The 20530-nt window shown below is 45.2% G+C and overlaps 6 protein-coding genes across 6 annotated transcripts; 3 read left to right on the forward strand and 3 right to left on the reverse strand.

Annotated features, from left to right (window-relative positions):
• Window positions 1-807: 807 nt before the first annotated feature.
• On the reverse strand, window positions 808-2396 carry BDV37DRAFT_15060 (uncharacterized protein). Its single transcript, XM_032078971.1, has 3 exons — window positions 2031-2396; window positions 1830-1964; window positions 808-1773 (listed from the first exon to the last, which is right to left on the reverse strand). Exons 1-3 carry the CDS (start codon window positions 2286-2288, stop codon window positions 1051-1053), a joined length of 1116 nt encoding a protein of 371 aa, XP_031936343.1. The 5' UTR covers window positions 2289-2396; the 3' UTR covers window positions 808-1050.
• A 724-nt stretch (window positions 2397-3120) lies between these two features.
• Window positions 3121-4978, reverse strand: BDV37DRAFT_261910 (uncharacterized protein). The gene is made up of 4 exons (XM_032083368.1): window positions 4849-4978; window positions 4622-4790; window positions 3940-4562; window positions 3121-3886 (listed from the first exon to the last, which is right to left on the reverse strand). The coding sequence occupies exons 3-4, from the start codon at window positions 4329-4331 to the stop codon at window positions 3403-3405; spliced, it is 876 nt and encodes a 291-aa protein (XP_031936344.1). The 5' UTR covers window positions 4332-4562; window positions 4622-4790; window positions 4849-4978; the 3' UTR covers window positions 3121-3402.
• Window positions 4979-5626: 648 nt separating this feature from the next.
• Window positions 5627-6941, forward strand: BDV37DRAFT_15092 (aromatic alcohol reductase). Its single transcript, XM_032078976.1, has one exon. The coding sequence runs from the start codon at window positions 5759-5761 to the stop codon at window positions 6659-6661; it is 903 nt and encodes a 300-aa protein (XP_031936345.1). The 5' UTR covers window positions 5627-5758; the 3' UTR covers window positions 6662-6941.
• Window positions 6942-7692: 751 nt separating this feature from the next.
• BDV37DRAFT_275656 (MFS transporter) lies at window positions 7693-9419 on the forward strand (the record flags this gene model as incomplete). The annotated part of the gene is made up of 4 exons (XM_032085433.1): window positions 7693-7943; window positions 8022-8454; window positions 8538-9104; window positions 9168-9419. 4 exons carry the CDS (start codon window positions 7693-7695, stop codon window positions 9417-9419), a joined length of 1503 nt encoding a protein of 500 aa, XP_031936346.1.
• Window positions 9420-10247: 828 nt separating this feature from the next.
• On the reverse strand, window positions 10248-11690 carry BDV37DRAFT_261912 (uncharacterized protein). The gene has a single exon (XM_032083369.1). It carries the CDS (start codon window positions 11108-11110, stop codon window positions 10364-10366), a length of 747 nt encoding a protein of 248 aa, XP_031936347.1. The 5' UTR covers window positions 11111-11690; the 3' UTR covers window positions 10248-10363.
• A 4925-nt stretch (window positions 11691-16615) lies between these two features.
• Window positions 16616-19930, forward strand: BDV37DRAFT_290564 (uncharacterized protein; the record flags this gene model as incomplete). Its single annotated transcript, XM_032088743.1, has 7 exons — window positions 16616-16945; window positions 17005-17254; window positions 17311-17620; window positions 17755-18102; window positions 18172-18529; window positions 18602-19287; window positions 19896-19930. The coding sequence occupies exons 1-7, from the start codon at window positions 16641-16643 to the stop codon at window positions 19928-19930; spliced, it is 2292 nt and encodes a 763-aa protein (XP_031936348.1). The 5' UTR covers window positions 16616-16640.
• Between the last annotated feature and the right edge of the window lie 600 nt (window positions 19931-20530).

Here is a 20530-nt window from a genome sequence, read left to right on the forward strand (position 1 = left end):
CCGACAGTTGGCTCAATTATAGGCCATCGCCCATAGATCTCGATAGATTCCAAGAGCAATAGGGATAGATATCCCACTCCCGCCAACCAGATTACATTTGGTGACTCTTATTACTAGTGTCTGATTGGCCTTCTCTTTAAGTTCGTTCTCCTATGATGCCTTCACAACGTAAAACAAGAGACTGGGGGTATTGGCGGGAGGTTGTAGACATAACCGAGTTCGTGGATAGAGTCTTACACCTCGCCGTCGCTGGTATAGCCCAAACCAAGAAGCGCCACTGACCCATAGATGAGCTGTAGCGCAAAGGTATGGAGTAGAGTATGAAATGAGGGAGCCAGAACAAACGCAACTGGGTCCCGTTATGGGTTATGTTCAGTCAAACTTGAAAAATGCGGTTGTATACCCCCATCGGCCCTCCTTTGCGCGCATGATGATATGTCCAGTGTCTTTCACATTGTGCGATGATTCGAGTCTTTTGGAAACCAGCAGCGACTCCCTTTCAGGCAGGAAGCCTTCTAACAGTGGAAGAGTACGCAAAAATAGAGAACAGCAATGGCGGCCTTGACCCTCTTCATTCCTGTTCTGGTTGTGTGTTGACTCAAATCCGACCATACTGGTCTGATAGGTGTGCTCCGTAGTGACGAAACAAGGTCGGCGCCCTAACCAGATGCACATTGCTAACCAGGTACTATAGACGGATTCCTTCCATAACACCCGTTCGTTAGTCGCAGCTATGATCAGCCACTTCGAGAACGAAGATATCCTGGAGTCCTAGACTTTCACTAATCTCTCCGGAACGCATTATGGACGGTTGTCAATCGGATCTTTTCAAGTGCCAACAACACGCAGTAGGAGATGCTTGCACAACGCAATGGTGAACCGTTGCCCTGCATTTGGAGGCGACACTATTCGATCGGAACGCACCAACTTTGCTTTTGGGGGGAGGGAGGTGCGGCGGTTAGAGGCGCACGGCCTGGAACAACCCCATTTCGACTCCTCAATAGCTTATCCTCCGGGGAGAACACGAATCATTGGTTGTGAATATACGTTTCATGACTGCTTCGCTCGTGGATGCAAGGCAAATCCTTTCTGAGATAGTAGAGAAATAGCATGTTCGCAGCCTTTGATATCATCATCGGAAGCTTCAGGACAATGCGAGAGCAGGGCCTCATATGCGATGTTCAACGGGAATACGGTGGACACAGGGCCATATAACCTCAAGTCGTCCTGCAGAAAATACCACAAGCTTTGATAGATTTTTCTACTGAGGCCCAAGACTGTCTCACGGTTCCATGCGCTCTGCATCTCACTCATCACAGAAGTTCTGAGTACGCCATCAATGGTGGATCCCAAGCGCTCGATACCGGTGAGGCATTCGATGCCATAGGCCCAGGCTTGCATGAGACACATGGCTTTGTACGTATCGCTAAAATGGATAGACGATGTGGGCGGTCCTCCGCCCGCATGGAGCGACCCTCGTGTTTCTCCTGGCCAAAACAAGGGGCCCGATGTGGACCCTCTCAGTGACAACTCCCACTGGTCGAGGGCAAAAAGTACACTGGAGAAGACAGACAGAAGCTGATGAGCAACAGACAGAGTGTGCTGCGGGGACTGGAATGGTAAGGCAGCTGTTTCTTGCAGTAAACCGGGAATGATGGCTGCCGTGCTCATCAGCGATAACATAGGGCTTGGGCTGCTTTGGCTGAACAGGACACGCCTCCAATCATCGGAATCTAAGAACGACTTCCGTTGCGAAAGGCACGCCTCGGAGAGCTGTTACGACGGTCACCTTCCTGGATTCTTGAGAGGGCCTTAGCCGAGTGACTCACTAGAATCGGGCAGAACCCAATAAGGAGCTTGAGGGGAACCGGTTCGGCGAATGCCCTCGGACCAGCAAGCTGAATTAATTCGGCCCCGGCTCGGACGTGGCCGAACCAACCGTGGTCAAATTTTGGTTTGAGAGCCTGGAAGTTTATGAATAAGTAATCCATGATCTCCGCCGAATATGCCGAGGTCGAAGATGAGCATACCTCTATAAGACTCAAGCATAGGGCCGCAGCTGCTAGCTCATGCCCAGGTTGTCGGGCTCCAGCTTGAAGCAATTGGCGCAGAGCCTGTGTCGTTGCACAATACGATTGCATATAGCGCAGTTCCCACTTTCTTTGGCCGGACGACTTGGAAAGGATCGATAGTCCTAGCGTTGAGATTGAAGAAGAAATCAGTGGCACCGTTGCTTTCCTCTCCATGATCGTGGGAAGGACGTGAAGCCAAGAGCTACAGACGAGCATTCCCGCCGTGGCGGGATCGGGAGGGAGTCGTGGGAGCTCCTCTGCCGGGATAAAATGTTGTAGGATCAACGGGTAAAATTCTTCCGTCGTCGACCATTTAAACGTCGCGAACTCTGATACCAGATCAGCATTGGGAGTGGTCCCTGGTGACAATTCCAGGCGAGTATCGCCACATGGAACTCGTTTCAGTCCCTCCTTCGATGCTGCAGAAAGTGGATGCTGGACAATCAAGATGGGATGTGCGTAACCCGAGCAGCGCCAACCACCCCGGAGGCAAGGCGTACATGCCGGCCGCTTTCCATCGCACTGTCTCTCGCACTTTCGTCAGCGCGGCGCCATTCGGCCTATCTGGGCAGCATCCCAGAGCTCTCACCTTTCTTTTCCGACCCCGGCAAGTGTCACAAATCGATAAATTTCTCACTTTCATTTTGTGTAGGGGGCACCAAACTGACGAGTAGGTTCCGATTTCCTAGGAGATCGAGGGAACCGGTAGGGGGTTCTTGTTGGGGGACGAACGTTGCCAAGCAAAGGATCAGCAAAACTGTTGCCACTCCCGGTGCTGTTCCCCTTTCCGCAGATCTCCGGGGGAATCAGAGCTGGAAATTCTAACAGCGGCAGAAAGGGAGGTAGAATGAATGGTGGTATCCTCGGGGATGTTGGTTGTTGGAGTGGTAGTCACGACTCCCGATGACATAGTCGTCGGCCGAGTCGGCATCGGTCAGTTACATAAGCTTTCGTGTTCGAGCCCCTCGTGTAGAACTTGACTAAGCTTTACAATATAACTACAGCTATAGAAAGGTGGCCGAGCTATCTTCACATTATATATATATATATATTTAATCTCCAGCATCATGAGGTAGGCGCTGGAATACTTGGGATCAAGTGGTGTCAAGGGCTCGCGAGTTCAATGGTCTGTCCGCTCTACCTGGGTATACATAATACAATTGCGATCATCAAACAGAAACGAGGCATCAGAAACAATGGGCACCAAATCAGCGGGTTGTCTTATGTAGTGAATGAGGCCTCACTCATCAGAGCAACGATGCGATCTTGGGATGGTCATAAATGCGGGGCGTGCTCTAGAGGGGATATACCCTAGTATAGTGTCCGGTTGCTACATAACCAATACTCGTGGCTCTGGAAGAAGTGCGGGCCAATGGGCATTGCTTCGTGCCCATATGTCCTCCAGAAAGTTCAAGGCTTTCAGCAAATTCAGGAAACCAGTACTGTGATATTGCCTCTCCAGAAAGCTCTTGAAGAAATGACGATGTTCTTGCTTCGAGCTCTCGGACGCAGCAATGAGTGTGGGCCACACCAGGGCATGCTCGCCGAATGATCCCACCGAAAATAAGTCCATCGACTGTTTGAATCTCTCGATCCTTTCGCAATCAAGTGCACCCCGAGGACCAAGGAGGGCGCGCTGGAGATAGATGTCATATGCTTGTTGTTGCAGATCGGCAATGGCCGAGAATGTCCGTGAGTCGTCGGGGTGGAAGCGGCTGTTGTAATGCAAGCAGTCGAAGCTGTCGAGGGCATAAGACACGATGCTCGATACCCCGAATTCCAGACTCAGCAGTGGGGCAGCGTAGACACGCAGTCTGATCTCATTAGCACGACGGGTCGATCCGTCCGGAACACATGGGGCACTGACCTGCGGATTTGCCGTCGTAAGAAATCGGCAATGTCGCCGTTTCCCAGGCCACGTTCACCCCCGACCGTGTCGAAAGCAGACTGGAGCATATGAAACAAGATGGGGAAATCTGAACTGCCATTGACCATCACCCCGACCAAGAGGATGATGATCACCACAAATACAGACTGCCGGGTGAGCGGATCATATTCATCCAGACAACTTCGTTTCTGTAGCCCTACAATGGCCTGCATATACAGTTTGTCCGGTCCCACCATTGGTCCGCTCCCCCCTTGGTGGGAGAGGTGAAAGGCCGACACGGCCAAAACAGCGTCCAAGACGGTTTGATCGGAGAGTGCAAGAGGCAGAATGAGCGACCGCCATTCATTATACTTGTTGTCCATGACGACCATGTGAGGGGCAACGTGGTGAGAGACTGGATGAGTTACTATCGTCGGTCTTCCGGCAGGCGGGCATGAAGCTTACAATAAGTCAACAGGAACTCATTGCCGGAATCTATTATATGAAGGCTTCGAGGACGCATGGTAGTCATTGCCTCCTCATCGTCTGTTGACGTTTCCGATAAAGAAGAGCCACCGGCCACGAGTGGATTCACCTTCCGCAGTGGGAGAGTACGCCCTTGTCTGCTGTCACCGCTATCAATATAGTTCAATAAAACGGTCGGGGCAAAGGCAAAGCACACCTTCGAAGGAGCCTTTTGTGGCCCCATTCTATCTTACTTTTGGTTTCGCCATCATTGAATCGATAGCGAATTCCAAGCCCGCTGCAGAGTATGCCTCGGGACACACACTTGCCGCAGATCGGCTCTGCCCGGTCGCAATGAATCCGACGCTGAGAGCATTCGTAGCACCCTGATTGGCCTTTGGGTTAGAATCACCGAGCCTGACGCGGTTCCTGTTCTATACGCACCTTTCACCTTGGGTACATATCGACGCTTCTGACGGGGCATTTTGCCAACGTGATATGCGATCAAACTTTCGATTCATCAATATCGACGGTGACCGTCACCGCCGAGTTGGACAGGGGAATTTAAGGCTCCAGATCATGGTAATGTCTCCAACTCACTGAAGCAACCCTTTCATTCCTCCGTCTTTGTATATCCACTCGGCGCCAAGATTCGGGGGCAATTTAGCCGTGCCAAGCTTTTGGCGTCCAGGGTTGGGGACCCACATTGATTTGACTGCCCAATCAGAACCTTGGTCCACTACCAGCGGCGGGCCCTTTAGTCTCGATTAGGGAGCAATACCCATGCCCGCCAATCACAGGTGCAGCACCGTCGATCGAGCAATTTTTGGGGTTTCAAGCTCGGTCGCATGCAGGTGAAATCGGGGATTAAGGAGCAGGTCATGTGGCATTGGGCCCAGTGTCCCAGGGCACTAAAATGGGTGGCGTTTTCTGCCAATGCGTCGGGAGAACTTTCTCGCAACAAGTGGCGCATCTCTACCGTGGGCATTCTTCGCCACCATGGAAGGGACGTTAGTTTATGGCAGCTCACAATGCTTAGTATTCCCCCCGACAGCATCACAGATGCCAAGAGATAACCTGGATAGATGATAATGCTGCACGCGCCCGATGCGGTATCAAAATGCGCATGGTCGGCCACTTTTACATCGATTTGTCATCTCGAAGGATGCCGGACAAGGAATGCCATATTGGCTCGAAAGGTCCGTTTAATCAGCAAAGTATCCATACGTACACAGCAAGGAATCCGTGGGATTTAAAAGAGAGGCCCAGGGTATAACCCACAAGGATATCGCCTCAATCCGATATACTCTTTGTTCCGTTGACTATCAGTCCTGTCTGCACTCGCCGCCGCATCATGCAACCCATCAAGAACGTCGCAGTGATCGGAGCCTCAGGGACCCTTGGCTCGGTGGCCCTGCGGAAACTCCTTGAAACTGGTACCTTGAACGTCACAGTCGTCAGGCGTTCCGGTTCAGCATCAACCTTCCCACCCAATACCAAGGTTATCGACGTCGACTACTCGTCGTACGAGTCCCTCAAGTTAGCTTTCACAGGCCAAGATGCAGTTCTATCGTTTGTACCTACTTTTGCAGCCGAGTCACAGTTCGCGTTTATCGACGCAGCGGTTGAGGCCGGTGTCCGTCGGTTCATCCCATCGGAGTTCAGTGCCAACCTCGACAACCCCAAGGCCCGCACGCTCCCAATCTTCGTCCCCAAGGTCAAGGTTCAGGAATATTTGTTCCAAAAGGCCAAGGAATCGGGTCTCACCTATACCATCATCTATGGCGGCGGTTGGCTGGATGCCGGCTCGCATCGAAGTTTCCTCCTGAACATCAGCGGAGAGACAACGAATACCTATGATGGCGGCAACGTACCTTTTAGCGCGTCTACTCTCGACACGGTTGCGAACTCGGTCGTCTCGGCGTTGAGTCATTGGGACGAAACAAAGAACCGCTCCCTCTTTGTCCACAGCCTAGTGACTACCCAGAACCATCTACTCTCCCTGGCGAAGGAAGTGATGCCGGGAAAGCCGTGGGCTACCCGGGACTTCAAACTCGACGAGGTGATTGCAAGGTCAGATGAAAGATTGGCTCAGGGCCTATTGGACTTCGAGACGTTCAGTCCTTACATCTTCCGTGCCATATTTGATCCGGCGTTTGGGGGTCGATATGATCAAACAGACAACCAGTTATTGGGAATTAAAGAGGCTTCGGAGGCGGATGTTAAGGACATCCTGAAGAAGCTGTTACAGGCTTGAACCAAAAGCACAGGTCACAAGAGATAATCGAAGAATGTCTGATATTATTCCCACTCTCTTTTCCAAGTTGCCTTCTGCCGGGTACAACGTATGAACGTATCGAAATGACCATCAGAGTTGGCTTCCATGGTTGGGGTTTACCACTTATAGAAGAGGTCGCTATCCTAGGCACTCCAAACTTTGTACATCTTCTGTGAATGACTACATTTCTTATAATGGGATCCGTTTTGGCTTTCCCTTTTCTAGAGCTGTCCTCTGAATATCGCGTACATCATTGTTTATAGGATGGACCAGGTGTAGGTAGCTTTTAACCCTTGGTACTCTATACAGCCATACCTGAAGTGCTGCTTGGGATTTTAAAGAGTGTTATAGAGATTTCTGACATGCTTGCCGAGACGAGCCAGGTTGACTGTCTGTATTGGTCAACTATAGCACAACAATCGTTTGTCTTACTGACCAAGTGATCTAAGTTTGGTAAAATTTACTGTCACATAGCATGGGCTATGGTGTACACGTAGCGCATTATCGGCCTTCTTTGGACGGCTATGTAGGGGCATAGCTACTCCAACGCTGATGGGGAATTCATCCGGATACGAAGACATTTACTTGGATACATCGAGCCCCACTTCAGAACATGCGAAAGTCCGCTACACGAACTGTTGATCGCCAGACATTGGGCGGGAGCCATGTATATGGTAATCCGTGGATGAATTCGAATCCTCATTACCTCGACTGAGATCCCAGTGCGATTGCAACCAGGCCCGAAAACCGAAAGCCGACGACCGACGACCATGGGTCCATAAGGGTACCTTACACGGACCCGGAGGACTGCAGGACCGAAATATACTCATAATTGCCTACTTCATAACCAACAGTAGCGGGATTCTCGGGGTGAATCGTTGTGTATCATCCCTGCTAATGTGGATCGATAGCACCAGATACATAACGCGTCTGCATTCCTTTCCAGTGTTCCCTAGCACTAATCTTTATTGCGGTCAACACCAAGTAAGAAAGAGTACCAGTTAGGAATCATGAATGCAGGGAAAGAGAGTCTCAACGCCGAGCCAACTGTACCAGTGGCTGAACCCTGCCAGCTCCCTCAAGATACTCCGCAACCCAACTTATATCTGACCAACGAAGTGAGAAGACAGCGAGAAGCTGAAAAGGATGATCCAGATGTTCTAGACTGGGACGGACCAGATGACCCAGACAATCCTATGAACTGGAGCCAACTCAAGAAAATGGCACATATAGTTCTAGTCGCATTTCTCCAATTGGTTGCGTAAGTTTTCTTCTAGCTTCCTGCTATGGTATGCTTCTGCAGCCATTTCTGGATTCATATAATAGCTTATTGGACTAGGAACCTAGCTTCAACGATGTTTGCCCCAGCGTCCGAGCTCGTGATGGAGGAATTTAACTTCTCCAGCAGAGCGCTGGCTTCACTCTCTGTCTCAATCTATGTCCTTGGCTTCGCCTTTGGCCCATTGATCTGGGCTCCATTATCAGAAGTATATGGTCGCCTTCCCGTCTACATTTCGTCAACCGTAATCTTCCTCGCCTTTGTCCTGGGGAGTGCATTTTCCACCAACCTTGGCATGTTCATGGCCTTCCGGTTTCTCAGTGGCTGCGGCGGTGCTGCACCTCTTACATGCAGTGGAGGAACCCTGGCCGACCTCATTCCCCAAAACCAACGAGGCAGATGGATGGCCCTCATTTCGATCGGACCTCTCATGGGTCCGACAGTTGGCCCGATCCTCGGTGGCTTCGTTGGCCAGTATATAGGATGGCGTTGGGTATTCCGGCTCCTAGCGATAATGGCAAGCCATGAAATTCCCTGCATCCTCGAATGGACACACAGCAGCTAATATTGCATCAGAGTGGGGTTCTTCTGCTTGCAGCAGTGTTCATCTTACGCGAATCCTACGCCCCTATTATACTCCTACGCAGAGAGAATCAATATCGCAAGGCCCAAGGACGTCCACCTCTACGTGCTGACAGGACAGTATTGGTGACAAAGCTCAAGCGGAATATGCTAAGGCCGTTCAAACTCCTGCTCCTCTCGCCTATCGTTCTTTCCTTAGCTCTATACGCTGCCTTCAGTTTCGGTCTCCTATTTCTTCTCTTTACGACGTTTTCACGTGTGTTCAAGGGGCAGTATGGCTTCTCGATGAGTCTCAATGGTCTAGCCTATATCGGATTAGGCATCGGCACTCTCGGAGGCCTCATCATCCAAGGACAATTTAGTGACAAAATGATGTATGTACGAGCGGCCAAAAGGGGAACCGACGTCAAGCCGGAAGATCGATTACCACCGATGGCTTACTTATGCTGGACCATACCGGTTGGCATGTTCTGGTACGGCTGGGGTGCGAGTGCTAAAACGCATTGGGTCGTGCCTATTATTGGAACTTCTTTTGTTGGCATTGGCTTTATTTTTATTATGGTAAGTTGACTGCATTCTCCACACAGTAATCCATAACATAGAAGGCTGATGGTGGGCATCAAGAATCCCTCAATGACCTACTTGATAGACTGCTTCGGTCCAGAAGCCGCTGCCTCTGCCCTCGCGGCCCATACCATTCTACGATCGATCGCCGGCGCCTTTCTTCCACTTGCAGGACCCTCAATGTATGACTCTCTTGGCCTTGGCTGGGGAAATAGTCTTTTAGGTTTCCTTGGAATAGCTATGATTCCCATTCCGTGGTACCTTGCGATGTACGGCGAAAAGCTTCGGCTGAAGCGAAATTTGATGTTATAATATTCGCCTAGGGCAGGTCTAATACCAAAGAGCACCCTCTTCGGACAAAGACTTACGGGATCTCTTATTCATGGCTTTACAGGAAACCTGCACTGCTTGGCTATGCTGTCAATGCCCCGTTGTGTAGCTAGCTCTTGCTTGAACATAAGCAAATGTACCTACATGGCAGCTTTTTCGCTACCTCTTCCCTGTGCTCTTTATTTTGTCCGTAGTCTAACCTACGATAGTGTGCGAGTGGGCACTTCATTCTCGACAACTATGTACAATGAGGCTCCTTCTGTCTAAACCGGGAGATTGATATCGACAGGGAGCATAAAAAGCACTTCAGCTAAGGGTATATCGAGTACAGTGACAAGAAAGATACCCTTGGAAAGAAAGTGATATTATTTGCCGGTAGAGTAAGTCTATTGTATAGAGCAAGAGTACAGTGCAGAATAATTATCCGAATGTCTACGTATGTGTGGAGAGTGCCCTACAAGCGATGATATCTTGAATCATCCTACCTTCCGACGTTCTAGTCAGAATGAAAGTGTCTTCTTAAATAATTGATGTCCTCCACACCCTCTCTGGATATCTTGAAGTTAATTCTGAAACTCTTGAGGTTTCTTCATAAAGCAGATCTCATAAAGATATAGCCTCTGACGTGTCGTATACAATTGTTCCCTATATCCCACCATCTGAGTGGGCTAGTATGGAATCCAGCAATTCGAGATATATGAATGAAACTCACTAGATTATATTACAAGCGACCTGCTCGTCAACACTTTCATACACCCATACACGTCATATTGTTATATCGAAACACATTTGACCAGATGACAACTATCAGCCAGCTTCATACATACATGGTGGACAAGTTCTGCTTTCAGAAGCAGAACCTTGCGTCAATCACAACTAGTGCACTGGTATGTATCGCACCACTGCCATCTCCAGTAGCGAATAGCTTACTCCTCATACTTCGAGCATTCATCCCAGGCAGCAAACAGAGGCCCCATTAGGCGACTATGTTCCTCATGCACTTTTGCATACTCCTCTTTGCCCTCGCCCTTCCCATCATACCCAAAGAGCAACCCAAAGTCACCGACAAGATTATCGTACGTCGTCTCGGGTTTATCCCTGCAAAAGCCACACATAACCTTCTTCCCTCTTTCCATAAAATCACCACGGGGAAAGGCCTTAACGATGGCCTTGTATTCATTGACTGTAATATAGTCGCCTGGTAAGAGTGGCCCCACAAAGTCCGTGAAGCTACCCAAGTTCATGAGATGCACCTCTGACTGTTTGTGAATCGCAATAGACTGGGTGGTGTGCAGCGCAATTGAATCCCAGACCAGCTGAATTCGGTGCTTATCCCACCTGGGTGCTTCGGCGTGGTTCTGGAGGAAGTGCCGGGCGGCGTTTGCGCCGTCGACTTCAAACCGTTTATCCTTCGAGTACAAGCCGGGTGTCTGGGTCCATCCGGCCTCGTGAAGGATACAACCCAGCAGAACACTTTCCATGTCGAGCGTCAACCCGGCGAATGTGGGGTGCTTTTTGCCGATGATCACAGCGAAATAGGCGCAGCGGACACAGTGGTTCACCGCACCATCGAACGTTTCCTTCCGGAGGAACTCGACTGCATCTTCCAGTACCAGAGTACTGGGGAAGACGAGATCAATCTCGGGTAGGTCACGGAGCAATCTTTGCGACATATTGATAAAAAGGTGAAGAGAATGTTGTTCCTTGTAGGCCTGGTATCTCAGTGTGAATGTGAAGATGAAAATATATTTTCGATGCTATCTTTGGTGTTTATATAGATCTGGATCCGAAGCAATTCCAGCCCGTTTTTCTTTCCTCTGCATTGATTCTCTGAATCAATGAATTGTGACACTTGGCTACTTTGGGTAGATATCAAGATTGGTGATATCTTGGACAGATCATTCCTGTTTGTGGTATGAAAACCCGCTAGGGAGTTTGTGAATCGATCACTATACAACACGCTTCCCCACCTGTTGGTCTCCAGTATTGCTGGTATCTGTGTCTAGCTACAAGGGCCGTATTCGATATCCATGTCTTCCGCAGTGTAACTATCGCACGAATGGCAGTCTGGGACTCGGTTCTCGGGTTCGGTTCTCGGGCATCATGAAACGATTGCCACCGACGTGGACCCTTACGATTCTCTGACTGAGCCACATAGGGCACCAAGACAGGCGAAGATATCGGTGCTGACAATATGCCTTCAATTCTTTCCTTGTGCATTATCTGGTAATATCTGGACGTCAGAACTTACCACTGTTCCCAACGTCACATGTGTGGTGGTCCTTCTTTTTGTTTTTTTTTTTTTTTTTTCAATTTGCGGGATTTGCGGCTGGACAGGGAAATTGAGGCGGTGCACGGAAGGAAATCCTCCGGTTAAATAATCGGCATCTGCTTACGAAGTAGAAACTCACTTCGTCATAGGGCCCAGCAGGACTTCCTGACGAGACATGTTTTGACTGAACAAACTAACCTCTTCACCTTGGAATTAGAAATCAATCCGTGCGTGGCTGATTAATGGAAGCAGAAAAATTATGAATCGGTTGAAAATATACGTAAACCGGTATCTGCTTGACAGAGGCACTAGAATACTGGTCTCGGTCAAAGGAGAGATTCATGCCTAGATCCAGGACAGATTCAGGAAGCACAAGAAATAGTTCAATATCGTAACAGTCTAACTTGGTTTTCTTTCATCCGTTACCCATCTTGAATCTAGCTCTTCTTCGCTTCTCACGGACTTCCAATCACAAACGATGGCGCCATTGATCGAGAAGGTTGCTCTAGATGGTACATGATGAAGCTCTGGCCCCATAATTTCTTTTGTCCCAATTGATTGCTTTGGTAGTGACTGCCACTGGAGAATGACTCTTCCTTTTTGCATTCCAGGCGACGGGAAATATCGGTTCCAAGGTGTTGCCTGCCCTAGTCGACGCGGGCAAATTTGAGATCACTGTTCTGCATCGAAGGTAGTCTTGACTGCCCCAGTACGCCGGTGTGACAGTCCGAATAGTCAATTTCAAATCCGTCGACTCTCTGAGTGCTGCTCTGCATTCGGGATGGTCGTCGCAACTTCGCCCAAACAAAAAAGTCGACACAGGAACCTTTAGACCGTCGGTGTGCAGAGAGGAGACAGAGTGCCTATAGGTTGTTCTGGCTCAACTTGAGCGCTGTTGTCTCCTTTGCGTGGCGCGCTGGGCAAAATGGCTGTACCTGTCGCCAAGGCATTCCTTTGGCACTTGGTCGGCTTCAAATTCTCAGCCGTTACACCTGATATCCACTCTCCTACTGGCCCAAGGCAAGGATATCTCAGGCTTGCTGCATTTTTCTGTCATTATAGAGGTTGAGTTTGACTAGACTGGCATTTGGCCAGGTTAGGTTAGGTTAATGGGGTCAGTTATACCTAACCGCTAGGTTATGGCTAGGTTATATATATATTTTACAAGTAGTAAGGGCCGCGCCTTGCGCGGCCTGTATATAGTTAATTATAGATAACTAAATTCTTGACAGGTGAATAGAAAGATCTGTTCGCCAGTTGTTATTATAATTTCAAAGAAAAATAGAAATTTAAATATAGGACCTTTTTTACTAACTGTGTAATATATAAAGTAGTCTTCTAAGTATTATTATAGAATATAAAATAAATAATATAATATATAATATTTTAAATAATCTTTTTCTATCTGTAGACTTTAGGCCCTGTAATCTTTATATAATATACTAGATATTGTTACAGACCCTTGTCTAGCGCACCTTATCAAAGGCGGACACACAAGGCAGAATAACGATAGGACAACGATGGCCGATTCCTGAGCGGAAGGTGCCTAACGAATCGTTTATCTAGTAGTTATTCGGGAAGGGTTACGGACGCTGATAACAGCTCTATCACGTGATACCTACTTCAGTGCCTACTTCGGAGGGAGTATATCGGGAGTATACAGTACTACGCACTACGATTGGATATACTCTATCTCTTACCCCCAGGGGAGTCACGATAGAAGTAGATATTTAAGGATATATAAGGACACTCATTTATATACTTAGTTTAGTTCTTCGTGATTAATTTATGTTGTTACTACAGAGTTATCTTTAAAGTAGTAAAACTAGTCTCAACTCGTTCGTACTCATTCAACTATTGAGTATACGTACTCAATAGGCCTGGCCCTTTGGACTCGAGTCTAGTATTGACGGTAGTCTTGTGTCGACCGTATCCCTACGACGACGGTAGTCTTGTGTCGACCGCATTTCTACGACGACGGCAGTCTTGTGTCGACTGCATCCCTGTGACGACGGCAGTCTTGTACCGACAGTAGTCCCTTGGCGACTCCCGTCCTACCAAGACCGCAACCCAATAACGACGGAAGTCAACGGACGACTTCAGGTTAGTAACCCTAGTAACGTGGTCCGCTAACTGGTCTCAGACTTGACGACAAAGCCCCGGGCGTAACAGATATCCTATAGTTAGTAATTAAATATTATTATTATCTAGGAGTTAGGAAAGCCAGTTAAGTAAAAATAGATAATTATTTTTAAAAATAAAAATAGTAAAGGACCTTTTCTTCTTCTTTTTATATTTACTATTACTTAGGGAATTTTTAATAAATTATTTATTTAATATTATAGATAGCTTTACAAAGGATATAATAGAAGATATAATAATAATAGGAACTGAGTTTATTAATACTAAAGATAAAGGTAAAGTATCTAGATCTATATTAATATAATATATTAAAATAGGGTTAAATAATATATTAATAATAGATATATTTACTATATTATTTACTTGCAAAGATACGGGGATAGAAAGATTAAATTAAATATAGTAAAATAGCGAGTTCTATAAACTATTATCTTTTATAATATAAAGACGTCGGTGGCTACTTAGGATAAATAGTATTATAATAGTTAAAATAGTATCCCGGGATAATAAAAAATAGGAAATATTAAAAAAAACTCTATAAATAATATAGCAATTTTTCTAAAAATAGAAGTTTATAAAATAGTAAAATGTCTAGATAAATTATTTAATAGTAGGGAATTAAGTATAAATCTAGTATATAAATCTAGAAATAGTACAGATAATATAGAAAATATTATATATAGATATTCTATTTTCCCAGTTTATATAAAATATTATTTTTAATATAAATATATAATAGCTACTAAAGTTAATATAATAGTTTATAATATTATCTATTACTAATAGATATAGATTGTAGATAGGAAAAATACTATTAAAATAAAAGTTATTCTTAATATTATCTAGAAATTTAATAAAAATTAATAAAAAATTTTAAGTAATAAATATAATACTTATAGTATTATTATATCCGCGCAAACTTATAAAGTAGAATACTTTATAAAAACTTTTTATATATTAAGTTAACTGTTAATTATAATAATTTATTAAAATATATAAAATATACTAAACTTATTATAATAAATTATAAAATATAATACTTTCTCTAGGACTATTAATTTCTTAAGAAAACTATACTTTAAGTTATTAAAAAATATAATAAATTATAGAAGAAAAATAGTTTAAATTACTATTAAAATAATATTAATAGATATAATTATATTAAAATTATAGTAAATAGTATTGTTATTAAATATAGTAATATAAAAAAAATAAATTAAAAAGAAATAAAAACGCGAGATTAAATTTATTTATATTATAAATTCTAAATTAATAAAGTAAAATATATAAATTCTATAAGAAAGATAAATAAAATAAAATATATAATAAAATTAAAGTAAAGCCTAAAATAATATAATTAATATTTTAAAAGAGAAAATTTTAAAAGAACTGGAATTTATAAAATTTTATAAAGAATTTATAAAAATAGCGATAAAAAAGACTATTATATTAATTATATAATTTATAAATTTTGTAAATTCTACAAATATTATATATATTATAAATATTATAAATTAAAAGGATTTTAAGCTATTAAGATCTATAGTAGCTAAGATAAAGAAAATTTAGATAATAATTTAGTTAAATATTAAATAGTATAATTTTTTATAATTAAAAAAAAAATAGCTGGGAAAGAAGTTTTATAATATCTTAAAATAGATAATATTATTAATCTTTTTATTAATATTATTCAAGAATAGTAATAATAAAATATTTTTAGTATTAATAATCTATAATAAAGTTATATAGAATTAATTATAGCTAAATAATTATATGCGTAGTGTTACGCCCGGGTATTTGTCCAAGGACTCTGCGACCAGTTAGCTATCTTGGTTAGATGCGATTTACCTGATGACTAGAATCCACTAGTAATCAGTAATAAGAGGTGACCTAATGTGGTTCGATAATTCGCTAGAGTGACGACGATATTGCGATTTTAGTCTAAGGTAGAAAGGTCAGGCTAATTGAGTATATATATTTAATTGTTAGATAGTGCGAATAAATTGAGCTAGTATTAGATATAAAGGTATATCTATAGTAATAATTTAAATTAATTATAAAGAACTAAACTAAGTACATGAATAAGTGTTCTTATATATCTTTGATTTATATACTATTCTATATACCTTTCCTGGTATTTTATCTAGTATCTTAAGATACTATGCTATATACTATTTGTAGTACCCTAGCTGGTACTCTATTACGTGATATTCGTGGGCGTCTATTATAGACTTTCTAGTTATACTGTGAAAAGAGTATATTTATATTTACTAGAATTAATTTTAATTGGAGTTACTATATTAATACCGTGGTCTCCTCGTTATAACGTTGAAACAGTTACCAGGCGGCCGAAAACGGCTACATTTGCTGCCGTTTTACGAGTCTCACTAACCAGCAACCCTCTTGGCACGAGAACTGCCTAATGTCACGGCCAAGTGTCTGTACCGCCACATCCCACCCTAGTTAGTGCTTGGCTGTGCTTTGGTCACCCCTGACAAATGTTGCTGTAGGGCTTCTTTACAGTGAAACACACTGTCTTTGACTAAACCTAGAAGCGCCTTCCCAGTGACCAGCCTCTTTGGTGTGAATCTATAAATGCTGCGACTACCATAGCTTTCTTTTGTATTATGCCTCCTCGCCCAGCAGCAGTGACTAGCACTTTATTTATAATTATTATCTATTTTCTGCTCCAAGTTCCCAGGGAGCCTCCACTGTACCCTTCGTGTCTTTGTGAATGTTTTTATAATTGAATCTTTTTTTTTTTTTTAATTCTATACTTCTTTGTTGCCATGCGGTATTCCAATCAACAGGTCGGGTCCGACGATGACAGCGGCTCTGATACTGAACTGTCGGAAGTCTTCTCGGACGATGGGAATAACGATTCTTTAGACAGTGTATCCGAGCCGGACAGCGGCGACGACGCTTCAGATGATTCGAATGACGATTCTACCCTCGACGATGTAGAGGCCGTGGAACTTTCTGCGGAACACTACCTCCAAGAGGCTGATTGCCTCGATGTCTCGCGGCTTCGACAGAAACGATATAGTCCCCGCACCCAGGAAAAGTTGGACAAGACCCGAGATTATTGGGAATGGTATGAAGTATTTGCTTAGATTTGTCCCTTTGGTGCTAACTGACAGCGCGCCTCGGTAGTTTCTGTCGTGATAGCAAGTATGATCCAGTGGAACGCTTTCGCTGGCTATCAGACTCGGAGGAGACGGTGCGCTTTCTAAAGGCATTCTTCTCCTGGCGATGCGATCGGCGACGGGGCAAGAAAGGCCGCAAATCCCCTGGAATCAAATATAAGAGCTCATTAGAGACCTTTTGGAAGTGGTGGCATTTGGTTTATAAGGCAGAGATTGGTCAAGGGCTCAGCAAGGACACCACTGTGAAGATTTTAGACGTAAGCAACTGGAATATGATCGGCTTGCTAGCGAAGGCAAGGCTGACTAGTCATAGGTGCTGGCAATTATTGCGGAAGAGAAAAAGCTTCGGCTCGGACGCCGCCCGAAAGCTACGATGTATATCGAGGACGTGGCCGAGTTCGCTCGCGTACTCCTATCCACCACTGAGATGACTTTTGAATGTGGCTGGCTTCGCGTACAAGTGCTCCTCTACTGCCAGCTGGCAGCTATCACGGGGAGCCGCCCTGGGGCTCTATTAAACCTTCGCTATCGAGACCTTTTGTTAACCTTGATCCGGGATCCGGAGGGAGGAAGCCCTCGATTATTCATATATCTGACCCCGGAATTTACTAAGACCTTCTTAGGCGAGAAAGAGCCGTGAGTTCGCGCTGCGTGGTTTGGGTCGATGTACTGGGGCGACCGTATGGCGGACCATTGCTAACCCTGTCAAATAGGAATACGTTCCCCGTACCAGAAATCATCTTTGACCCGTCTTTAGTCCTTAGTCCGCACGTATTTCTTCTTGGCATGCTGTTTCGCATCAAAGCATTCAAGAGTTTCTCGACCGATGGGCCCGTGGTGGACTGTCCAGAAAATCTGTATACTGTCGGCATTCTAGGGGGTCTCGGACAGCAAGAGCTAAAACTAAAGGATGAGATTCTTGATCAGTTCGTGTTTTGCCAAGTAGTGCGTGAGGCAGATGGCTTTCGAATTGCCTTGGAAAAACAACTCACGGGCGGGTTTCTACGGTACCGAATGAGGCGTGGGGGTGAAATTACGGGTTTCGAACAGGTCACCAAGCCATATGGTCTCCGTTATGGAGCTGCTAAAGCTTTCAACGACAGCCGTGAGTGATTCTTCATACTAAGTTATACTTGGGTCTAGAGTAATACCGCTAACCTTTCTTATGGGATAGCGGACGTAACCAATGAGCTGCAGAATGTGATGTTGCAGCATGCTAGCATCAATACGTTCATAAAGCACTATAGTGTGGGCATCCACGTCGATGCTCAGGCGATTGTTCGGGGACTGCCAGCTGCGAAACAACTACTGCGATTCGCCGCTTCCATGAGCCGGTCAATTGACCCCCGACGACCATATAAGCTGAATGATACAAGCTGTGTCAACGAAGTTCCATGCGTGCTTGTTTTGAAGAAACGTTCCCAAGCAAGAAAGAACAAACTACACCAGATGACGCTGACTTTTGAGACGGCGAAACAGGCATTTGAGCAAACTTTTGGGGCTTACAAACAAGGAAAGAAAATAGTCAAGGAGTTGCCACAGCCGGCTCGTCTGGCACTCAGAGACGTACGCCGACATGAAAGACAATACATTCGGGCCACAAGGAAATACAATCGGGCTCAACGCACGTATCGGAATGAATGGCAACGACAACGTAACCGTCTGGTACGAGAGAATCTCGAGCGATACAAGAATGAGCAACCAGTCATCGACGTTGAACGGCAGCTTGCAGGAAAGTTTGTGGCTGAAGATGTGATGGGGGCGCTGCAGCGCACTGGATATATGACCCCGCAACATATGACTCTGATTGACGCTGTTCTGACCATGCCGGGCGCCACTGTTAAAGAGGAATATCAGCGTCGGATCTCCGCGATCAATGCAGTCATCACCTTTTGTGATGTGCAAGAAGGATGTCCCACTAGACAACCAAATGTCACCAAGAAACGTCACGCTACCGACGCCTTGCCATCTGCTCCTGTGAAAAGGCAGGGATCCCCGAGGGTGGACGGTGTCGAAACTGGTTTCCGTCAGGCAATGGCGTCGGTTTGCATAAAATCCCCAGACGAGAGGTCAACGATTTGCTTTCTGTGTGTTGCAAATCCTAAGCTTCCTGCTACGGAGCGATTGAGGGTGCATAGTACTCCCGGATCTCTCACCCGGCACTTCATTGGTAAGCACGTTAAACATTTCCCGAAGGATGTGCACGTCCGATGCAATGTTTGTAGTGAGGATCTGCCGCATAAGTCAGCTTTAATGAATCACGCGGAGCGAGTGCATGGAATTGTTTCACGTCGGCCGCTGTCTGCTCTGGGTCCAATTTGAGTTTGATCACTGAAATGTACTATAATCATATTTAAATAAAGGCGCAATACGTGATGCTTTTAGGACAGCTCTAAACCCGATATTAAGTAAAATACTAGCTCTCTGGGGCAAGGCTTCTATACAATGGAACTCTGCTACTCTTGTTCTCACTCTGCCGGATTGCGGAGTCTAGCACACTGTTCACTGGACTCGATGGCATTGCAATTTTACTATACGCCACTGCTGAGGTCGTTTAGGCTAGCTAGTATAGATATCATCTACCTAGTCCTATTAGAGGTGTTCTGCAAGAAAAACCGTCAATATCTTCGTTCATTGTACCTGAGGACTTGTTACTTCGAATATCAAGGATATAACACCAGAGATACTCCTCTACCTTCGCTTCAATGCTTCCATAAAATCAAGAAGCTGTGTATAATTGGCCGTTATTATATTTAATTTATTCTATCCAGTAAATAAGAGCGTATAATATCCGGGGCGCCGATTATAAATTTCACAACAGTCTCAAAATACAGTACTACCCGTAAATGACTTCCATGTCCTATACTTCGGAACTGTTTTCAAACCCTAAATACAAAGACACTAATGAATGTGCTAAATCTATATATAGCTAGCTAACTGGGTTATTGATTTTCCCTACTGGAGCAATACATACGAAAACTGTATGCATAATAAAACAGGTTGTAAAATACCCGTATGAGAGATATGGGCGTAAGAGTCAAGAATTCGAGAAATCTCGAATATTCGATGCAAACAGGCCAAACCATGGCTGGTGCCTGGCTGAGTTGTCTGGCATGTCTGGGGATCTATCAAACACCTAGACCGGGCCGTTTATCTTACCACAAGTCAAACAACCGGCATTCTGGGGTAGCTAGTCCCAGTCAGGCAAGACCTGTAGCTCAGCAGTACTGGGAATACGATACTTGTCTCCCTGTCTATCATCTTACTCTGCCTGTCAGCTACAACCCCTCATCAAATGCCTCTCTGGGCAATATGCTCTTAAAGGTTAACTAACGCAGAATGTGGTCACGCTAGGTTTCTCAGCAGCATTTAATGCTCTGGAGACATGAGTTTCAGTCCTTTCAATGTCGATGATGCCCCTTAAACTCAACCGCTGGACCCATGGTACATGGGGGGTCAAAAGTCTGACTACACTAGCGCGTTTCCGCCGACGCGTCAAAAAATTGTACTTTCTTCAACTATCTACCTCACCA

Source organism: Aspergillus pseudonomiae (genome assembly GCF_009193645.1).
Source record: "Aspergillus pseudonomiae strain CBS 119388 unplaced genomic scaffold BDV37scaffold_106, whole genome shotgun sequence".
Taxonomy (NCBI): domain Eukaryota; kingdom Fungi; phylum Ascomycota; class Eurotiomycetes; order Eurotiales; family Aspergillaceae; genus Aspergillus; species Aspergillus pseudonomiae.